We start from the raw sequence: 20909 nt of genomic DNA, 5'->3' as shown, positions 1-20909 counted from the left end.
TTTCATATAAAAATTTCAATTTTTTTAGGTTTTGGGTGGATTTTTCAATTTTTTGGGGGTGGTCACGAATTAAAGTCCTTTTCGCTCTAGGACGCATATTTAAGGAGATATGGGCAAAAGAAGTTTTTCATATAAAAATTTCAATTTTTTTAGGCTTTGGGTGGATTTTTCAATTTTTTGGGGGTGGTCACGAATTAAAGTCCTTTTCGCTCTAGGACGCATATTTAAGGAGATATGGGCAAAAGAAGTTTTTCATATAAAAATTTCAATTTTTTTAGGTTTTGGGTGGATTTTTCAATTTTTTGGGGGTGGTCACGAATTAAAGTCCTTTTCGCTCTAGGACGCATATTTAAGGAGATATGGGCAAAAAAAGTTTTTCATATAAAAATTTCAATTTTTTTAGGTTTTGGGTGGAGTTTTCAATTTTTTGGGGGTGGTCACGAATTAAAGGCCTTTTCGCTCTAGGACGCATATTTAAGGAGATATGGACAAAAGAAGTTTTTCATACAAAAATTTAAATTTTTTTAGGTTTTGGGTGGATTTTTCAATTTTTTGGGGATGGTCACGAATTAAAGTCCTTTTCGCTTTAGGACGCATATTTAAGGAGATATGGGCAAAAGAAGTTTTTCATATAAAAATTAAAATTTTTTTAGGTTTTGGGTGGATTTTTCAATTTTTTGGGGGTGGTCACGAATTAAAGTCGTTTTCGCTGGAGGACGCATATTTAAGGAGATATGGGCAAAAGAAGTTTTTCATATAAAAATTTCAATTTTTTTAGGTTTTGGGTGGATTTTTCAATTTTTTGGGGGTGGTCACGAATTAAAGTCCTTTTCGCTCTAGGACGCATATTTAAGGAGATATGGGCAAAAGAAGTTTTTCATATAAAAATTTCAATTTTTTAGGTCTTGGGTGGATTTTTCAATTTTTTGGGGTGGTCACGTATTAAAGTCCTTTTCGCTCTAGGACGCTTAGTTTGAGAGATATGGGCAAAAGAAGTTTTTCATATAAAAATTTCAATTTTTTTAGGCTTTGGATGGATTTTTCAATTTTTTGAGGATGGTCACGAATTATAGTCCTTTTCGCTCCAGGACGCATATTTAAGGAGATATGGGCAAAAGAGTTTTCCATATAAAAATTTCAATTTTTTTAGGTTTTGGGTGGAGTTTTCAATTATTTGGGGGTGGTCACGAATTAAAGTCCTTTTCGCTCTAGGACGCATATTTAAGGAGATATGGGCAAAAGAAGTTTTTCATATAAAAATTTCAATTTTTTTAGGTTTTGTGAGGATTTTTCAATTTTTTGGGGGTGGTCACGAATTAAAGTCCTTTTCGCTCTAGGACGCATATTTAAGGAGATATGGGCAAAAGATGTTTTTAATATAAAAATTTCACTTTTTTTAGGTTTTGGGTGGATTTTTCAATTTTTTGAGGGTGGTCACGAATTAAAGGCCTTTTCGCTCTAGCACGCATATTTAAGGAGATATGGGCAAAAGAAGTTTTTCATATAAAAATTTCAATTTTTTTAGGTTTTGGGTGGATTTTTCAATTTTTTGGGGGTGGTCACGAATTAAAGTCCTTTTCGCTCTAGGACGCTCTAGGAATTTCAATTTTTTTAGGTTTTGGGTGGATTTTTCAATTTTTTGGGGGTGGTCACGAATTAAAGTCCTTTTCGCTCTAGGACGCATATTTAAGGAGATATGGGCAAAAGAAGTTTTTCATATAAAAATTTCAATTTTTTTAGGTTTTGGGTGGATTTTTCAATTTTTTGGGGGTGGTCACGAATTAAAGTCCTTTTCGCTCTAGGACGCATATTTAAGGAGATATGGGCAAAAGAAGTTTTTCATATAAAAATTTCAATTTTTTTAGGTTTTGGGTGGATTTTGCAATTTTTTGGGGTGGTCACGAATTAAAGTCCTTTTCGCTCTAGGACGCATATTTAAGGAGATATGGGCAAAAGAAGTTTTTCATATAAAAATTTCAATTTTTTTAGGTTTTGGGTGGATTTTTCAATTTTTTGGGGGTTGTCACGAATTAAAGTCCTTTTCGCTCTAGGACGCTTAGTTTAGGAGATATGGGCAAAAGAAGTTTTTCATATAAAAATTTCAATTTTTTTAGGTTTTGGGTGGATTTTTCAATTTTTTGGGGGTGGTCACGAATTAAAGTCCTTTTCGCTCTAGGACGCATATTTAAGGAGATATGGGCAAAAGAAGTTTTTCATATAAAAATTTCAATTTTTTGAGGTTTTGGGTGGATTTTTCAATTTTTTGGGGGTTGTCACGAATTAAAGTCCTTTTCGCTCTAGGACGCATATTTAAGGAGATATGGGCAAAAGAAGTTTTTCATATAAAAATTTCATTTTTTTTGGGTTTTAGGTGGATTTTTCAATTTTTTGGGGGTGGTCACGAATTAAAGTCCTTTTCGCTCTAGGACGCATATTTAAGGAGATATGGGCAAAAGAAGTTTTTCATATAAAAATTTCAATTTTTTTAGGTTTTGGGTGGATTTTTCAATTTTTTGGGGGTGGTCACGAATTAAAGTCCGTTTCGCTCTAGGACGCATATTTAAGGAGATATGGGCAAAAGAAGTTTTTCATATAAAAATTTCAATTTTTTTAGGTTTTGGGTGGATTTTTCAATTTTTTGGGGGTGGTCACGAATTAAAGTCCTTTTCGCTCTAGGACGCATATTTAAGGAGATATGGGCAAAAGAAGTTTTTCATATAAAAATTTCAATTTTTTTAGGTTTTGGGTGGATTTTTCAATTTTTTGGGTGTGGTCACGAATTAAAGTCCTTTTCGCTCTAGGACGCATATTTAAGGAGATATGGGCAAAAGAAGTTTTTCATATAAAAATTTCAATTTTTTTAGGTTTTGGGTGGATTTTTCAATTTTTTAGGGGTGGTCACGAATTAAAGTCCTTTTCGCTCTAGGACGCATATTTAAGGAGATATAGGCAAAAGAATTTTTTCATATAAAAATTTCAATTTTTTTAGGTTTTGGGTGGATTTTTCAATTTTTTGGGGGTGGTCACGAATTAAAGTCCTTTTCGCTCTAGGACGCATATTTAAGGAGATATGGGCAAAAGAAGTTTTTCATATAAAAATTTCAATTTTTTTAGATTTTGGGTGGATTTTTCAATTTTTTGGGGGTTGTCACGAATTAAAGTCCTTTTCGCTCTAGGACGCTTAGTTTAGGAGATATGGGCAAAAGAAGTTTTTCATATAAAAATTTCAATTTTTTTAGGTTTTGGGTGGATTTTTCAATTTTTTGGGGGTGGTCACGAATTAAAGTCCTTTTCGCTCTAGGACGCATATTTAAGGAGATATGGGCAAAAGAAGTTTTTCATATAAAAATTTCAATTTTTTGAGGTTTTGGGTGGATTTTTCAATTTTTTGGGGGTGGTCACGAATTAAAGTCCTTTTCGCTCTAGGACGCATATTTAAGGAGATATGGGCAAAAGAAGTTTTTCATATAAAAATTTCATTTTTTTTGGGTTTTAGGTGGATTTTTCAATTTTTTGGGGGTGGTCACGAATTAAAGTCCTTTTCGTTCTAGGACGCATATGGGCAGAAGAAGTTTTTCATATAAAAATTTCAATTTTTTTAGGTTTTGGGTGGATTTTTCAATTTTTTGGGGGTGGTCACGAATTAAAGTCCTTTTCGCTCTAGGACGCATATTTAAGGAGATATGGGCAAAAGAAGTTTTTCATATAAAAATTTCAATTTTTTTAGGTTTTGGGTGGATTTTTCAATTTTTTGGGGGTGGTCACGAATTAAAGTCCTTTTCGCTCTAGGACGCATATTTAAGGAGATATGGGCAAAAGAAGTTTTTCATATAAAAATTTCAATTTTTTTAGGTCTTGGGTGGATTTTTCAATTTTTTGGGGTGGTCACGTATTAAAGTCCTTTTCGCTCTAGGACGCTTAGTTTTAGAGATATGGGCAAAAGAAGTTTTTCATATAAAAATTTCAATTTTTTTAGGCTTTGGATGGATTTTTCAATTTTTTGAGGATGGTCACGAATTATAGTCCTTTTCGCTCCAGGACGCATATTTAAGGAGATATGGGCAAAAGAAGTTTTTCATATAAAAATTTCATTTTTTTTGGGTTTTGGGTGGATTTTTCAATTGTTTGAGGGTGGTCACGAATTAAAGTCCTTTTCGCTCTAGGACGCATATTTAAGGAGATATGGGCAACAGAGTTTTCCATATAAAAATTTAAATTTTTTTAGGTTTTGGGTGGATTTTTCAATTTTTTGGGGTGGTCACGAATTAAAGTCCTTTTCGCTCCAGGAGGCATATTTAAGGAGATATGAGCAAAACAAGTTTTTCATATAAAAATTTAATTTTTTTTAGATTTTGGGTGGATTTTTCAATTTTTTTGGGGTGGTCACGAATTAAAGTCCTTTTCGCTCTAGGACGCATATTTAAGGAGATATGGGCAAAAGAAGTTTTTCATATAAAAATTTAAATTTTTTAGGTTTTGGGTGGAGTTTTCAATTTTTTGGGGGTGGTCACGAATTAAAGGCATTTTCGCTCTAGGACGCATATTTAAGGAGATATGGGCAAAAGAAGTTTTTCATATAAAAATTTCAATTTTTTTTAGGTTTTGGGTGGATTTTTCAATTTTTTGTGGGTGGTCACGAATTAAAGTCCTTTTCGCTCTAGGACGCATATTTAAGGAGATATGGGCAAAAAAAGTTTTTCATATAAAAATTTCAATTTTTTTAGGTTTTGGGTGGAGTTTTCAATTTTTTGGGGGTGGTCACGAATTAAAGGCCTTTTCGCTCTAGGACGCATATTTAAGAAGATATGGACAAAAGAAGTTTTTCATATAAAAATTAAAATTTTTTTAGGTTTTGGGTGGATTTTTCAATTTTTTGGGGATGGTCACGAATTAAAGTCCTTTTCGCTCTAGGACGCATATTTAAGGAGATATGGGAAAAAGAAGTTTTTCATATAAAAATTAAAATTTTTTAGGTTTTGGGTGGATTTTTCAATTTTTTGGGGGTGGTCACGAATTAAAGTCCTTTTCGCTCTAGGACGCATATTTAAGGAGATATGGGCAAAAGAAGTTTTTCATATAAAAATTTAAATTTTTTTAGGTTTTGGGTGGAGTTTTCAATTTTTTGGGGGTGGTCACGAATTAAAGTCCTTTTCGCTCTAGGACGCATATTTAAGGAGATATAGGCAAAAGAATTTTTTCATATAAAAATTTAAATTTTTTTAGGTTTTGGGTGGATTTTTCAATTTTTTGGGGGTGGTCACGAATTAAAGTCCTTTTCGCTCTAGGACGCATATTTAAGGAGATATGGGCAAAAGAAGTTTTTCATATAAAAATTTCAATTTTTTTAGGTTTTGGGTGGATTTTTCAATTTTTTGGGTGTGGTCACGAATTAAAGTCCTTTTCGCTCTAGGACGCATATTTAAGGAGATATGGGCAAAAGAAGTTTTTCATATAAAAATTTCAATTTTTTTAGGTTTTGGGTGGATTTTTCAATTTTTTGGGGTGGTCACGAATTAAAGTCCTTTTCGCTCTAGGACGCATATTTAAGGAGATATGGGCAAAAAAAGTTTTTCATATAAAAATTTCAATTTTTTTAGGTTTTGGGTGGAGTTTTCAATTTTTTGGGGGTGGTCACGAATTAAAGGCCTTTTCGCTCTAGGACGCATATTTAAGGAGATATGGACAAAAGAAGTTTTTCATATAAAAATTTAAATTTTTTTAGGTTTTGGGTGGATTTTTCAATTTTTTGGGGATGGTCACGAATTAAAGTCCTTTTCGCTCTAGGACGCATATTTAAGGAGATATGGGCAAAAGAAGTTTTTCATATAAAAATTAAAATTTTTTTAGGTTTTGGGTGGATTTTTCAATTTTTTGGGGGTGGTCACGAATTAAAGTCGTTTTCGCTGTAGGACGCATATTTAAGGAGATATGGGCAAAAGAAGTTTTTCATATAAAAATTTCAATTTTTTTAGGTTTTGGGTGGATTTTTCAATTTTTTGGGGTGGTCACGTATTGAAGTCCTTTTCGCTCTAGGACGCTTAGTTTGAGAGATATGGGCAAAAGAAGTTTTTCATATAAAAATTTCAATTTTTTTAGGCTTTGGATGGATTTTTCAATTTTTTGAGGATGGTCACGAATTATAGTCCTTTTCGCTCCAGGACGCATATTTAAGGAGATATGGGCAAAAGAGTTTTCCATATAAAAATTTCAATTTTTTTAGGTTTTGGGTGGAGTTTTCAATTTTTTGGGGGTGGTCACGAATTAAAGTCCTTTTCGCTCTAGGACGCATATTTAAGGAGATATGGGCAAAAGAAGTTTTTCATATAAAAATTTCACTTTTTTTAGGTTTTGGGTGGATTTTTCAATTTTTTGGGGGTGGTCACGAATTAAAGTCCGTTTCGCTCTAGGACGCATATTTAAGGAGATATGGGCAAAAGAAGTTTTTAATATAAAAATTTCACTTTTTGTAGGTTTTGGGTGGATTTTTCAATTTTTTGAGGGTGGTCACGAATTAAAGGCCTTTTCGCTCTAGCACGCATATTTAAGGAGATATGGGCAAAAGAAGTTTTTCATATAAAAATTTCAATTTTTTTAGGTTTTGGGTGGATTTTTCAATTTTTTGGGGGTGGTCACGAATTAAAGTCCTTTTCGCTATAGGACGCATATTTAAGGAGATATGGGCAAAAGAAGTTTTTCATATAAAAATTTCAATTTTTTTAGGTTTTGGGTGGATTTTTCAATTTTTTGGGGGTGGTCACGAATTAAAGTCCTTTTCGCTCTAGGACGCATATTTAAGGAGATATGGGCAAAAGAAGTTTTTCATATAAAAATTTCAATTTTTTTAGGTTTTGGGTGGATTTTTCAATTTTTTGGGGGTGGTCACGAATTAAAGTCCGTTTCGCTCTAGGACGCATATTTAAGGAGATATGGGCAAAAGAAGTTTTTCATATAAAAATTTCAATTTTTTTAGGTTTTGGGTGGATTTTTCAATTTTTGGGGGGTGGTCACGAATTAAAGTCCTTTTCGCTCTAGGACGCATATTTAAGGAGATATGGGCAAAAGAAGTTTTTCATATAAAAATTTCAATTTTTTTAGGTTTTGGGTGGATTTTTCAATTTTTTGGGGGTGGTCACGAATTAAAGTCCTTTTCGCTCTAGGACGCATATTTAAGGAGATATGGGCAAAAGAAGTTTTTCATATAAAAATTTCAATATTTTTAGGTTTTGGGTGGATTTTTCAATTTTTTGGGGGTGGTCACGAATTAAAGTCCTTTTCGCTCTAGGACGCATATTTAAGGAGATATGGGCAAAAGAAGTTTTTCATATAAAAATTTCAATTTTTTTAGGTTTTGGGTGGATTTTTCAATTTTTTGGGGGTGGTCACGAATTAAAGTCCTTTTCGCTCTAGGACGCTTAGTTTAGGAGATATGCGCAAAAGAAGTTTTTCATATAAAAATTTCAATTTTTTTAGGTTTTGGGTGGATTTTTCAATTTTTTGGGGGTGGTCACGAATTAAAGTCCTTTTCGCTCTAGGACGCATATTTAAGGAGATATGGGCAAAAGAAGTTTTTCATATAAAAATTTCAATTTTTTGAGGTTTTGGGTGGATTTTTCAATTTTTTGGGGGTGGTCACGAATTAAAGTCCTTTTCGCTCTAGGACGCATATTTAAGGAGATATGGGCAAAAGAAGGTTTTCATATAAAAATTTCTTTTTTTTTGGGTTTTAGGTGGATTTTTCAATTTTTTGGGGGTGGTCACGAATTAAAGTCCTTTTCGCTCTAGGACGCATATTTAAGGAGATATGGGCAAAAGAAGTTTTTCATATAAAAATTTCAATTTTTTTAGGTTTTGGGTGGATTTTTCAATTTTTTGGGGGTGGTCACGAATTAAAGTCCTTTTCGCTCTAGGACGCATATTTAAGGAGATATGGGCAAAAGAAGTTTTTCATATAAAAATTTAAATTTTTTTAGGTTTTGGGTGGATTTTTCAATTTTTTGGGGGTGGTCACGAATTAAAGTCCTTTTCGCTCTAGGACGCATATTTAAGGAGATATGGGCAAAAGAAGTTTTTCATATAAAAATTTCAATTTTTTTAGGTCTTGGGTGGATTTTTAAATTTTTTTTTTTGGGTGGTCACGAATTAAAGTCCTTTTCGCTCTAGGACGCATATTTAAGGAGATATGGGCAAAAGAAGTTTTTCATATAAAAATTTAAATTTTTTTAGGTTTTGGGTGGAGTTTTCAATTTTTTGGGGGTGGTCACGAATTAAAGGCCTTTTCGCTCTAGGACGCATATTTAAGGAGATATGGGCAAAAGAAGTTTTTCATATAAAAATTTCATTTTTTTTAGGTTTTGGGTGGATTTTTCAATTTTTTGTGGGTGGTCACGAATTAAAGTCCTTTTCGCTCTAGGACGCATATTTAAGGAGATATGGGCAAAAGAAGTTTTTCATATAAAAATTTCAATTTTTTTAGGTTTTGGGTGGATTTTTCAATTTTTTGGGTGTGGTCACGAATTAAAGTCCTTTTCGCTCTAGGACGCATATTTAAGGAGATATGGGCAAAAGAAGTTTTTCATATAAAAATTTCAATTTTTTTAGGTTTTGGGTGGATTTTTCAATTTTTTGGGGTGGTCACGAGTTAAAGTCCTTTTCGCTCTAGGACGCATATTTAAGGAGATATGGGCAAAAAAAGTTTTTCATATAAAAATTTCAATTTTTTTAGGTTTTGGGTGGAGTTTTCAATTTTTTGGGGGTGGTCACGAATTAAAGGCCTTTTCGCTCTAGGACGCATATTTAAGGAGATATGGACAAAAGAAGTTTTTCATATAAAAATTTAAATTTTTTAGGTTTTGGGTGGATTTTTCAATTTTTTGGGGATGGTCACGAATTAAAGACCTTTTCGCTCTAGGACGCATATTTAAGGAGATATGGGCAAAAGAAGTTTTTCATATAAAAATGAAAATTTTTTTAGGTTTTGGGTGGATTTTTCAATTTTTTGGGGGTGGTCACGAATTAAAGTCGTTTTCGCTGTAGGACGCATATTTAAGGAGATATGGGCAAAAGAAGTTTTTCATATAAAAATTTCAATTTTTTTAGGTTTTGGGTGGATTTTTCAATTTTTTGGGGGTGGTCACGAATTAAAGTCGTTTTCGCTGTAGGACGCATATTTAAGGAGATATGGGCAAAAGAAGTTTTTCATATAAAAATTTCAATTTTTTTAGGTCTTGGGTGGATTTTTCAATTTTTTGGGGTGGTCACGTATTAAAGTCCTTTTCGCTCTAGGACGCTTAGTTTGAGAGATATGGGCAAAAGAAGTTTTTCATATAAAAATTTCAATTTTTTTAGGCTTTGGATGGATTTTTCAATTTTTTGAGGATGGTCACGAATTATAGTCCTTTTCGCTCCAGGACGCATATTTAAGGAGATATGGGCAAAAGAGTTTTCCATATAAAAATTTCAATTTTTTTAGGTTTTGGGTGGAGTTTTCAATTTTTTGGGGGTGGTCACGAATTAAAGTCCTTTTCGCTCTAGGACGCATATTTAAGGAGATATGGGCAAAAGAAGTTTTTCATATAAAAATTTAAATTTTTTTAGGTTTTGGGTTGATTTTTCAATTTTTTGGGGGTGGTCACGAATTAAAGTCCTCTTCGCTCTAGGACGCATATTTAAGGAGATATGGGCAAAAGAAGTTTTTAATATAAAAATTTCACTTTTTTTAGATTTTGGGTGGATTTTTCAATTTTTTGAGGGTGGTCACGAATTAAAGGCCTTTTCGCTCTAGCACGCATATTTAAGGAGATATGGGCAAAAGAAGTTTTTCATATAAAAATTTCAATTTTTTTAGGTTTTGGGTGGATTTTTCAATTTTTTGGGGGTGGTCACGAATTAAAGTCCTTTTCGCTCTAGGACGCATATTTAAGGAGATATGGGCAAAAGAAGTTTTTCATATAAAAATTTCAATTTTTTTAGGTTTTGGGTGGATTTTTCAATTTTTTGGGGGTGGTCACGAATTAAAGTCCGTTTCGCTCTAGGATGCATATTTAAGGAGATATGGGCAAAAGAAGTTTTTCATATAAAAATTTCAATTTTTTTAGGTTTTGGGTGGATTTTTCAATTTTTGGGGGGTGGTCACGAATTAAAGTCCTTTTCGCTCTAGGACGCATATTTAAGGAGATATGGGCAAAAGAAGTTTTTCATATAAAAATTTCAATTTTTTTAGGTTTTGGGTGGATTTTTCAATTTTTTGGGGGTGGTCACGAATTAAAGTCCGTTTCGCTCTAGGACGCATATTTAAGGAGATATGGGCAAAAGAAGTTTTTCATATAAAAATTTCAATTTTTTTAGGTTTTGGGTGGATTTTTCAATTTTTTGGGGGTGGTCACGAATTAAAGTCCTTTTCGCTCTAGGACGCATATTTAAGGAGATATGGGCAAAAGAAGTTTTTCATATAAAAATTTCAATTTTTTGAGGTTTTGGGTGGATTTTTCAATTTTTTGGGGGTGGTCACGAATTAAAGTCCTTTTCGCTCTAGGACGCATATTTAAGGAGATATGGGCAAAAGAAGTTTTTCATATAAAAATTTCATTTTTTTTGGGTTTTAGGTGGATTTTTCAATTTTTTGGGGGTGGTCACGAATTAAAGTCCTTTTCGCTCTAGGACGCATATTTAAGGAGATATGGGCAAAAGAAGTTTTTCATATAAAAATTTCAATTTTTTAGGTTTTGGGTGGATTTTTCAATTTTTTGGGGGTGGTCACGAATTAAAGTCCTTTTCGCTCTAGGACGCATATTTAAGGAGATATGGGCAAAAGAAGTTTTTCATATAAAAATTTCAATTTTTTTAGGTTTTGGGTGGATTTTTCAATTTTTTGGGGGTGGTCACGAATTAAAGTCCTTTTCGCTCTAGGACGCATATTTAAGGAGATATGAGCAAAAGAAGTTTTTCATATAAAAATTTCAATTTTTTTAGGTCTTGGGTGGATTTTTCAATTTTTTGGGGGTGGTCACGAATTAAAGTCCTTTTCGCTCTAGGACGCATATTTAAGGAGATATGGGCAAAAGAAGTTTTTCATATAAAAATTTCAATTTTTTTAGGTTTTGGGTGGATATTTCAATTTTTTGGGGGTGGTCACGAATTAAAGTCCTTTTCGCTCTAGGACGCTTAGTTTGAGAGATATGGGCAAAAGAAGTTTTTCATATAAAAATTTCAATTTTTTTAGGCTTTGGATGGATTTTTCAATTTTTTGAGGATGGTCACGAATTATAGTCCTTTTCGCTCCAGGACGCATATTTAAGGAGATATGGGCAAAAGAAGTTTTTCATATAAAAATTTCAATTTTTTTGGGTTTTGGGTGGATTTTTCAATTGTTTGAGGGTGGTCACGAATTAAAGTCCTTTTCGCTCTAGGACGCATATTTAAGGAGATATGGGCAACAGAGTTTTCCATATAAAAATTTAAATTTTTTTAGGTTTTGGGTGGATTTTTCAATTTTTTGGGGTGGTCACGAATTAAAGTCCTTTTCGCTCTAGGAGGCATATTTAAGGAGATATGGGCAAAACAAGTTTTTCATATAAAAATTTAATTTTTTTTAGATTTTGGGTGGATTTTTCAATTTTTTTGGGGTGGTCACGAATTAAAGTCCTTTTCGCTCTACGACGCATATTTAAGGAGATATGGGCAAAAGAAGTTTTTCATATAAAAATTTAAATTTTTTTAGGTTTTGGGTGGAGTTTTCAATTTTTTGGGGGTGGTCACGAATTAAAGGCCTTTTCGCTCTAGGACGCATATTTAAGGAGATATGGGCAAAAGAAGTTTTTCATATAAAAATTTCAATTTTTTTAGGTTTTGGGTGGATTTTTCAATTTTTTGTGGGTGGTCACGAATTAAAGTCCTTTTCGCTCTAGGACGCATATTTAAGGAGATATGGGCAAAAAAAGTTTTTCATATAAAAATTTCAATTTTTTTAGGTTTTGGGTGGAGTTTTCAATTTTGTGGGGGTGGTCACGAATTAAAGGCCTTTTCGCTCTAGGACGCATATTTAAGGAGATATGGACAAAAGAAGTTTTTCATATAAAAATTAAAATTTTTTTAGGTTTTGGGTGGATTTTTCAATTTTTTGGGGATGGTCACGAATTAAAGTCCTTTTCGCTCTAGGACGCATATTTAAGGAGATATGGGCAAAAGAAGTTTTTCATATAAAAATTAAAATTTTTTAGGTTTTGGGTGGATTTTTCAATTTTTTGGGGGTGGTCACGAATTAAAGTCCTTTTCGCTCTAGGACGCATATTTAAGGAGATATGGGCAAAAGAAGTTTTTCATATAAAAATTTAAATTTTTTTAGGTTTTGGGTGGAGTTTTCAATTTTTTGGGGGTGGTCACGAATTAAAGTCCTTTTCGCTCTAGGACGCATATTTAAGGAGATATAGGCAAAAGAATTTTTTCATATAAAAATTTCAATTTTTTTAGGTTTTGGGTGGATTTTTCAATTTTTTGGGGGTGGTCACGAATTAAAGTCCTTTTCGCTCTAGGACGCATATTTAAGGAGATATGGGCAAAAGAAGTTTTTCATATAAAAATTTCAATTTTTTTAGGTTTTGGGTGGATTTTTCAATTTTTTGGGTGTTGTCACGAATTAAAGTCCTTTTCGCTCTAGGACGCATATTTAAGGAGATATGGGCAAAAGAAGTTTTTCATATAAAAATTTCAATTTTTTTAGGTTTTGGGTGGATTTTTCAATTTTTTGGGGCGGTCACGAATTAAAGTCCTTTTCGCTCTAGGACGCATATTTAAGGACATATGGGCAAAAAAAGTTTTTCATATAAAAATTTCAATTTTTTTAGGTTTTGGGTGGAGTTTTCAATTTTTTGGGGGTGGTCACGAATTAAAGGCCTTTTCGCTCTAGGACGCATATTTAAGGCGATATGGACAAAAGAAGTTTTTCATATAAAAATTAAAATTTTTTTAGGTTTTGGGTGGATTTTTCAATTTTTTGGGGGTGGTCACGAATTAAAGTCGTTTTCGCTGTAGGACGCATATTTAAGGAGATATGGGCAAAAGAAGTTTTTCATATAAAAATTTCAATTTTTTTAGGTTTTGGGTGGATTTTTCAATTTTTTGGGGGTGGTCACGAATTAAAGTCCTTTTCGCTCTAGGACGCATATTTAAGGAGATATGGGCAAAAGAAGTTTTTCATATAAAAATTTCAATTTTTTAGGTCTTGGGTGGATTTTTCAATTTTTTGGGGTGGTCACGTATTAAAGTCCTTTTCGCTCTAGGACGCTTAGTTTGAGAGATATGGGCAAAAGAAGTTTTTCATATAAAAATTTCAATTTTTTTAGGCTTTGGATGGATTTTTCAATTTTTTGAGGATGGTCACGAATTATAGTCCTTTTCGCTCCAGGACGCATATTTAAGGAGATATGGGCAAAAGAGTTTTCCATATAAAAATTTCAATTTTTTTAGGTTTTGGGTGGAGTTTTCAATTATTTGGGGGTGGTCACGAATTAAAGTCCTTTTCGCTCTAGGACGCATATTTAAGGAGATATGGGCAAAAGAAGTTTTTCATATAAAAATTTCAATTTTTTAGGTTTTGTGAGGATTTTTCAATTTTTTGGGGGTGGTCACGAATTAAAGTCCTTTTCGCTCTAGGACGCATATTTAAGGAGATATGGGCAAAAGATGTGCAAGGGTTGTGGGGGGATTTCAAAGCAGAGAAGTGGAGCAACCAGGTGATGTGTTGTTTGGTGAGATACCCCTGTAGAAAGCAAGTGGACTGTATGAGCGGGTTTTGTTGATTATTTCTCAGAGCAATGAGAAACAATCAACAATGTTATGAGGAAGTAACCACCGGAAAGAAAATAAATGATAACACAGGAATGTTTTAGTTTAGATGGTAATACAATGGTTTATTTAAAATATAGAAGAAAGTAAAGGAGAGGAGAAATGGTTTTTGATGCTCACCGTTTGAAAGTTGGAGGGAAAGTGAATACAAAAGAAAGCGTCTTAAACCGATGAGAGCTTAGAGTACTAAATTCATTTAGGAAAAATTCACAATAGATTTTTATCGATAATAATTTAGTAAGATTTTACTAAAAGTTATTCAAAATAATTCACATTTATAATTCAAAGCAAAATAGAGAGTACAATTTAATTCATAATTCATTAATCCAAAAATGCAATTCATTAAAGAGTAATTCATTGAAATTCATTAAAAATTCATAAAAGAAAATCATAAATAAATAGTAATAAATTCATAATAATTTGGACAAACGTGAAGTTTGTCCATGCCCCCGGCCTTGCTCTTACGCAAAATCTGGTTGGCATAGGACCGTGGCTAAGGACTTGATGGCTTCTGCGAGCACCTGCTGGTTCAGTTTTGCTTTTGCTGGACGCTTCTTATTCTTCTTATTGGCTCGGTTTGGTTTCGTTGGCCTCCGGGTCGACGAGGCAGGTTGCTGGGCTATCGGATTCTTCTTCATCGTTCGTCTTGTAGTCCTTACAGTACGAGTTACTGTCGGCCGTCGTCGTGCAGATGCATTGGTTTGCGGAGTGGTGTTGGGTCTTCTAGTGGTCGTTCTCGGGGTGAAGCAGGATGGAGTCGTGGCTGTAGGAGTCAAGGAGATCTGAGGGTGAAGCATCGTATGGTGCTGGTAACCGCACTTTCGGCACGTTTGCGAAGAGTGGCAGTTCTCAACAGTGTGGCTTTTCGCGAGGCAGTTCATACAGTACTTGTGATTGCGTACTGTAACCCGTCTATCCGCTACCGTCATCATAATAAAAATAGGACAGTCACGCAAAGAGTGCCTTTCCTTGCAAATGGCGCATTCATAAACCCGATGATACGACATTTTGGGATGAAAGGATCTGTAATGGGATATGACTTTAGTGTAGGAAATGGAAATGGAGTGGGAAAGAAAAAGTTGGGAAAAGAAATGATCATGAGAGTTTCTAATGTTAGGTGGATGAGTCGGAAGGAGTTTGATCTAGAAGTGGTAAGTAGCATAATTTAACAATTGGTCGTGTGATTATCCCGGATGCGATTCTAACATCCGCCACCCGTATATTATCATCGGAACCACGGTGAGTATCAACAATTCGACCTAAACGCCAGTCGTTAGGTGGAAGCATATCATCCATTACTGCAACGAGATCACCTATCTTTAAATTCGGAGAAGAGTTTTTCCATTTATATCGTTTATGTAGAGTTTTGAGGTAGTCCTCTTTCCACCTTATGGCAAATTGGTGGTGAAGAGCTTTCAACTTCGTCCATCTATTAACTAGAGAAATATTCTGTGCTGGTGTTTCTGGGAAGGACATGATCGGTGACCCTTTTAAAAAATGACCGGGTGTCAGTGCCAACAAATCCGAGGGATCCTCTGAGATTGCTGAGATCGGTCGTGAATTGAGAATTCCCTCTATTCGTGCGAGAATTGTTGCAAATTGTTCAAACGTGAATCGGTGTGCTCCAGCAATGCGCTTAAAATGATGCTTAAAGCTTTTGACCGCCGATTCCCACAGTCCTCCCATATGGGGTGCGTGGGGTGGAATAAATTGCCATTCGAAGCCATGAGCTGAATATTTCTGAGAGATATCGTGAGCTGTCGTTTTAACAAAGCTGGCGAATTCTTTCAGCATTTTCCGACTAGCCCCAATAAAATTTCTCCCATTATCGGAAACAACCCTTTGGGGTAGCCCCCGCCTCCCGACGAATCGTGTGAATGCGGCTTCAAATGCCAGAGATGAGAGTTCCGAGCAAGGCTCCAAATGGATAGCTTTAGTCGCGAAACAGACAAAAATTGAGACGTAGCCTTTTATGATAGGAGATCTTCGTAATGTGGAACTTTTTAGTTCAAAAGGCCCTGCAAAATCAATGCCTGTTATATGAAAGGGAGGAGAAAGAGTACATCTCAAGGGTGGAAGAGGAGCCATTATTTGGCTGCATGATTTCTGTTTAAATATGATGCATGTTTTACATTTATGTATGATACTTTTCACTCTTGGTTTCAGACGTGAGATATAAAATTCTGTTTGTACCATCCTACACATTAGGGTACAATCAGCGTGTGCCAGCACCTGGTGTAAGTGTGACAAATATAAAAAACAGAGACGAGAATTCCCCGGAAGAATTATAGGGTAGCGTTCGTTGTACGACAGAGATGAATCAGCAAGTCTTCCATTCACTCGCATAATATTCTCTTGATCAAGAAAAGGATTCAAACACTTCAATGTGCTCTTATTTTCTATTAATTTAGACTGAAGGAGATTGTTATATTCAACTGGGTAAAATTTACTCTGAGATAATGTGATTAGACGAAATTTCACCAATTTCACTTCATGTTGCGTAAGAAATGGTTGCGAAAGTCTCGATCCCGATTTAATTCGACTGAGACAATTGTTGTAAAATCTAAACATATATGATATTACTCGTAATGCACGAGTATAGGACGAAAATCTGAGTAAGATGTCTGGCTCCTCAATCGCATCATGATATGTGTGAACGGTTGCACGTTTTCCGATCTCCGGAGCCACAAGGGGATTATTTTCTGGCCAGGCTGTGTGTGGCCTAGTCAACCAGTTCGGACCATTAAACCATAAAGAATTATCAACCAAATCTTGGGGCCGGCAGCCCCTAGTGCCTAAATCGGCTGGGTTATCATGCGTGGGAACATGACGCCAAATACCTTCCGGAACCAGATCGTGAATCTGAGCAGTCCGATTCGCCACATATGTCTCCCAAGACCAAGGGGGTTTCGAAAGCCATCCCAGTACTATGGAAGAATCTGTCCATAATGTTATGGCACTGAATTTAAAGTTTAATGTTGAGACAACGTATTTAACCAGCTTCGCTAAAAGATATGCGCCATTCAATTCCAATCTCGGTAAACAAACTGGTTTAAGCGGTGCAACTTTACTTTTAGCAACAAGCAGATTAGAGAAGACGACAAATTTTTGAGTTTGGCAGCGAATATAAACGCATGCACAATATGCGGCCTGAGACGCATCTGAGAAACCGTGAATCTCTAGTTTGTCACTTGGACAGTATTGTAACCATCTTGGTATAGTAATGGAATTCACGTGAGAAAGATCAGACACAAGCCTCTCCCAGGTTGATTGAGATTCTGGGCTAAGGTTGTCATCCCATCCAATACCTTCGAGCCATAACTGCTGCATTAAGATTTTGGATCTGATGATGACTGGAGCTATCCACCCCGCAGGATCAAATAATTGCGCAATAGCGGATAATACCATGCGCTTTGTCATCAATTGATTACATTCAAAGGGTTTCAATGAATATGTGAATGAATCGGATAAAGCGTTCCATTTCACTCCTAAAGTTTTTGTTGAACTTGATTCATGAAACCGCAAGAAGTCTGAATCGTATAAATCTTGAGATGGGATGTGAGAAAGTAATTCCGGGTCATTTGCTATTATTTTCTTGAGAGGAAATCCTGCTTGAGTTAAAACTTCAATTAATTCAGCTTGTGCCTTCAGGGCTTCTTCCATCGAGAAACCTCCCGACAAAATGTCATCAACATATGTCTCCCGCCTAAGAATCTCCGCAACTCTGGGATATTTTCCTTCATAATCAGATGCCAATTGCAATAGAGTGCGTATAGCGAGAAAAGGGGCACAGTTGATGCCAAAAGTGACAGTTTTAAGTTGATAGTCTTTGATAGGACCATCTGTAGAACCCCGGAATAAAATACGTTGGTAGGGTCTGTCATGCGGGTGTAAAATAATTTGTCTATACATTTTCTGAATATCACCGCAGAAAACGTATTGATATTTTCGCCAATTCAAAATTATCGAGGTGAGATCAGATTGTAAAGTCGGACCCGTATGCAATACATCATTCAGGGAGAAACCTGACTTTGTCTTCCGTGATGCATTAAAGACGATTCGAACTTTTGTCGACTTGTGTTCGGGTCGTATCACCGCATGGTGTGGTAAATAAAATGAGTTAAACTTGCCATCGGAACGTATTTCACGAGACGATGTCTCTTCTGCGTGGTCAAGTTCAATGTACTCGTTGAGAACTTCATTGTATTGAGTTCTTAATTCAGAATTCTTGGATAAATTGTGTTCCATATGATTATATTGTGCCATAGCAATAAATCTCGATGAGCCCAAGTACATTGATTGAGAAAACTCTTCCCTAAAAGGAAGTCTCACCATGTAACGACCATTTGAAATTCGAGTAGTAGTTTTTTTATAAAATTCCTCACAGAACGCATCAGCAGCTGAGACGAGATGGGAGGTTGGTACTTCTTCCTGGTCCCAAAATTTTCTCAACAAATCGCTGAGAGCAGTCCCTTCGGATTCGAGAACATTTACAGAGAATGATAATATAGTTTCAGTCCGCATTGGACCACTAAGTACCCAACCGAATATTGTATTATACGCAGAGGTTTCTCCACATATATTCTTTTTGATTCCGTCAATGTTAATGAAACGTTCAGAATCGTTTCCAAGAACCAAATCAATATGGGAAGACTTATTAAAATGTGGATCCGCCAACTCGAGATCGTTTAATTCAGAAGGATTCGGAATTTCGAATGAAACAGTAGGAAGTTTCTTGGTTACATTTGGTAATACAATAGCAGATACGCTAAAACGAATGTCTCGGTTTTTCGAAACTATAACCATCTGGCATAGCTTGTCAGATTTCTGAATTTGACCTCCAATTCCTGATATCTCAAAGTTGGCCTTAATTGTTGGAAGCTTTAATAGGTTCTGGATTCGCTGAGAAATAAAAGTTCGTTGAGAGCCCGGATCTATTAGAGCTCTGACCGTGAAAAATTCTCCCATGTGTTCAATCTGCACTAAAGCAGTTCGAAGCAAAATCATATCATTATTTGAAGCAAAATTTGCTTGAATGTGTGAGGAATTAATTTGCCTTGACGAAGAGGGACCTTCATCTAACGGCAATTGATTTGTAACATTTTTAGTGGGCTTTTGATGATTCTGGCTTTCATTTATAGATTCATTGTTTACAGGACCTCGGTTTTTATTCTCATTGTAATTATTTCTGAGATGAAGCAAACTGTGATGGGATTTATGGCAAATAATACAAGTGTTAATGCTTTTGCAGTTCGTTTTGAGGTGAGATGATGAAAGACAATTACTGCAAATTTTATTTTTGTATACCACATCTACACGTTGTTGTGCGGTAAGTTGTCGGAACTTCGGACAAACTCGCAAAGTATGATTTGTTTCACAAAGAATGCATGTAGATGCAAGTTTTTCCTGAGAATGATACGTTTGAATCTTGCCAGAGCCCTGAGATGAGCCTTTAATGGTATGATCAGTTTTATTAGAGATTTGAGATGAGTTGGTATGTTGCTGCTTGGTGTATCGAATACTTGATATGCGTTCAACTACTTCGAATCTATTTATCAAAAATTCATCAAGTTGGTTCCATGTTGGCAATTCTCGATGAGATCTAAGGGATTGTTCCCATAGAGAAAGAGTCTCATCGGGTAATTTAGTAGAAATTAAATAAATGAGAATTGGATCCCAACCACTTACGTCGACATCGAGCGTTCGAAGTGTACATAAACAATCATTAACTGTAGATTGAATCCTTTGAATTGATTCACTGTTCTCTACAGATGCAACGGGTATATTAAAGAGAATTTTTAATTGATTGTCGACCAAAACTCGCTTATTCTCATAGCGAGACTTGAGCGCGTCCCACGCTAAAGAGAAATTCTCATTGCATAAAGTATAACGCTTGACAATTGCTCCAGCTGGGCCTCTGGTCTTATTGCGTAAATGGTAAAGTTTTTGAGCGGGGGTTAATTTCGGATGATTGACATAAACTGCCGTGAACATGTCACGGAACGAGGGCCACTCCTCGTAACCACCTTTAAACACCTCGGTATCACAAGGAGGGACTTTAATATAGCTGTCGTTTGAGTCATGAGAGGAGATTGGAACAGGATTTCGATTCTGCGGAACATATTCGGGAATTAGACTATGTCTGGCTTGTTGTCGTGTATGGCCTCCAGATATTCTTAGAATATCTAAAATTTGAGACCTTGCGGTATAATATGCCTCTGAACTGGCATTGAAATTTATCTTAGCATTAGCCTTAATGTCCTTTGGATCAGTAGAGCTTGGAGATAGCATTATAGTTTGGTACGAAGTTTGAAGTTGTTGCCATCTTTTTTCCAAGTCTTCCAATTTGACTTCCAATACAGAGTCCGTTTGGTCTCCGATATCACACTGTTCGAATTGTGTACAGAAAAGTATCAAATATTCACAATCGAAGAGAAATCTGTCGTAAGCAGGAGATGCAGTTCCTGCCGCTTTGATATTTGAAGAATCGCTGGATCCAGAATGTCCAGATGAAGGGTCACTAGGATTATTCGTAGGATTCATATCGGTAACAAATCAAATTATCTCGTTATTAAAATCCGTCGACTTAGTCGGGAAAAACGAATCTGAGGGATTTATCGATGGAATAAAACAGAATCGTTGATACTCAGTTAGAACCAAAATGTTTACGTATATGAATGTAAATGTGAAGTTTTTACGGGTGACCTCCAACCGTTTAGTCGCGTTTAATGAGAAAATGTATCTCCTGACTAATAAACTAATTAGCGGTGCTTGCAAATGTTGCGAAAATATAGTAGTTTATTTATTCAAGAGAATAATTGATGAGTTAAATATGCAAAGAAATGTAATGAATCAATTTTAATTGATTGTAGTTCATGAAATGTAATTGAAAAAATTTTAATTTTGTTCCCACAAATACCAAGATGTTCTATTTTATATAGAATGTGACGATATTGACGAATTTAATTTCGATAAAAGTTGATTTAAACCAAATTTTCAACAGAAATATATGATTTTCATAAAAAAACAAAGTTTTATCTTTCATTGAGGAGAGAAGATGTTATCAAATT

The 20909-nt window shown here is 35.0% G+C and overlaps 1 protein-coding gene across 1 annotated transcript; it reads right to left on the bottom strand.

The window, feature by feature from the left end:
- Positions 1–14952: 14952 nt before the first annotated feature.
- LOC142231014 (uncharacterized) lies at positions 14953–20382 on the bottom strand. The gene has a single exon (XM_075301633.1). The coding sequence runs from the start codon at positions 20380–20382 to the stop codon at positions 14953–14955; it is 5430 nt and encodes a 1809-aa protein (XP_075157748.1).
- Between the last annotated feature and the right edge of the window lie 527 nt (positions 20383–20909).

The sequence above is a fragment of the Haematobia irritans genome, chromosome 3 (genome assembly GCF_050003625.1).
Source record: "Haematobia irritans isolate KBUSLIRL chromosome 3, ASM5000362v1, whole genome shotgun sequence".
Lineage (NCBI taxonomy): Eukaryota > Metazoa > Arthropoda > Insecta > Diptera > Muscidae > Haematobia > Haematobia irritans.
Note: the sequence above shows the minus strand (reverse complement) of the source record. Positions and strands in the feature narration are given on the sequence as shown.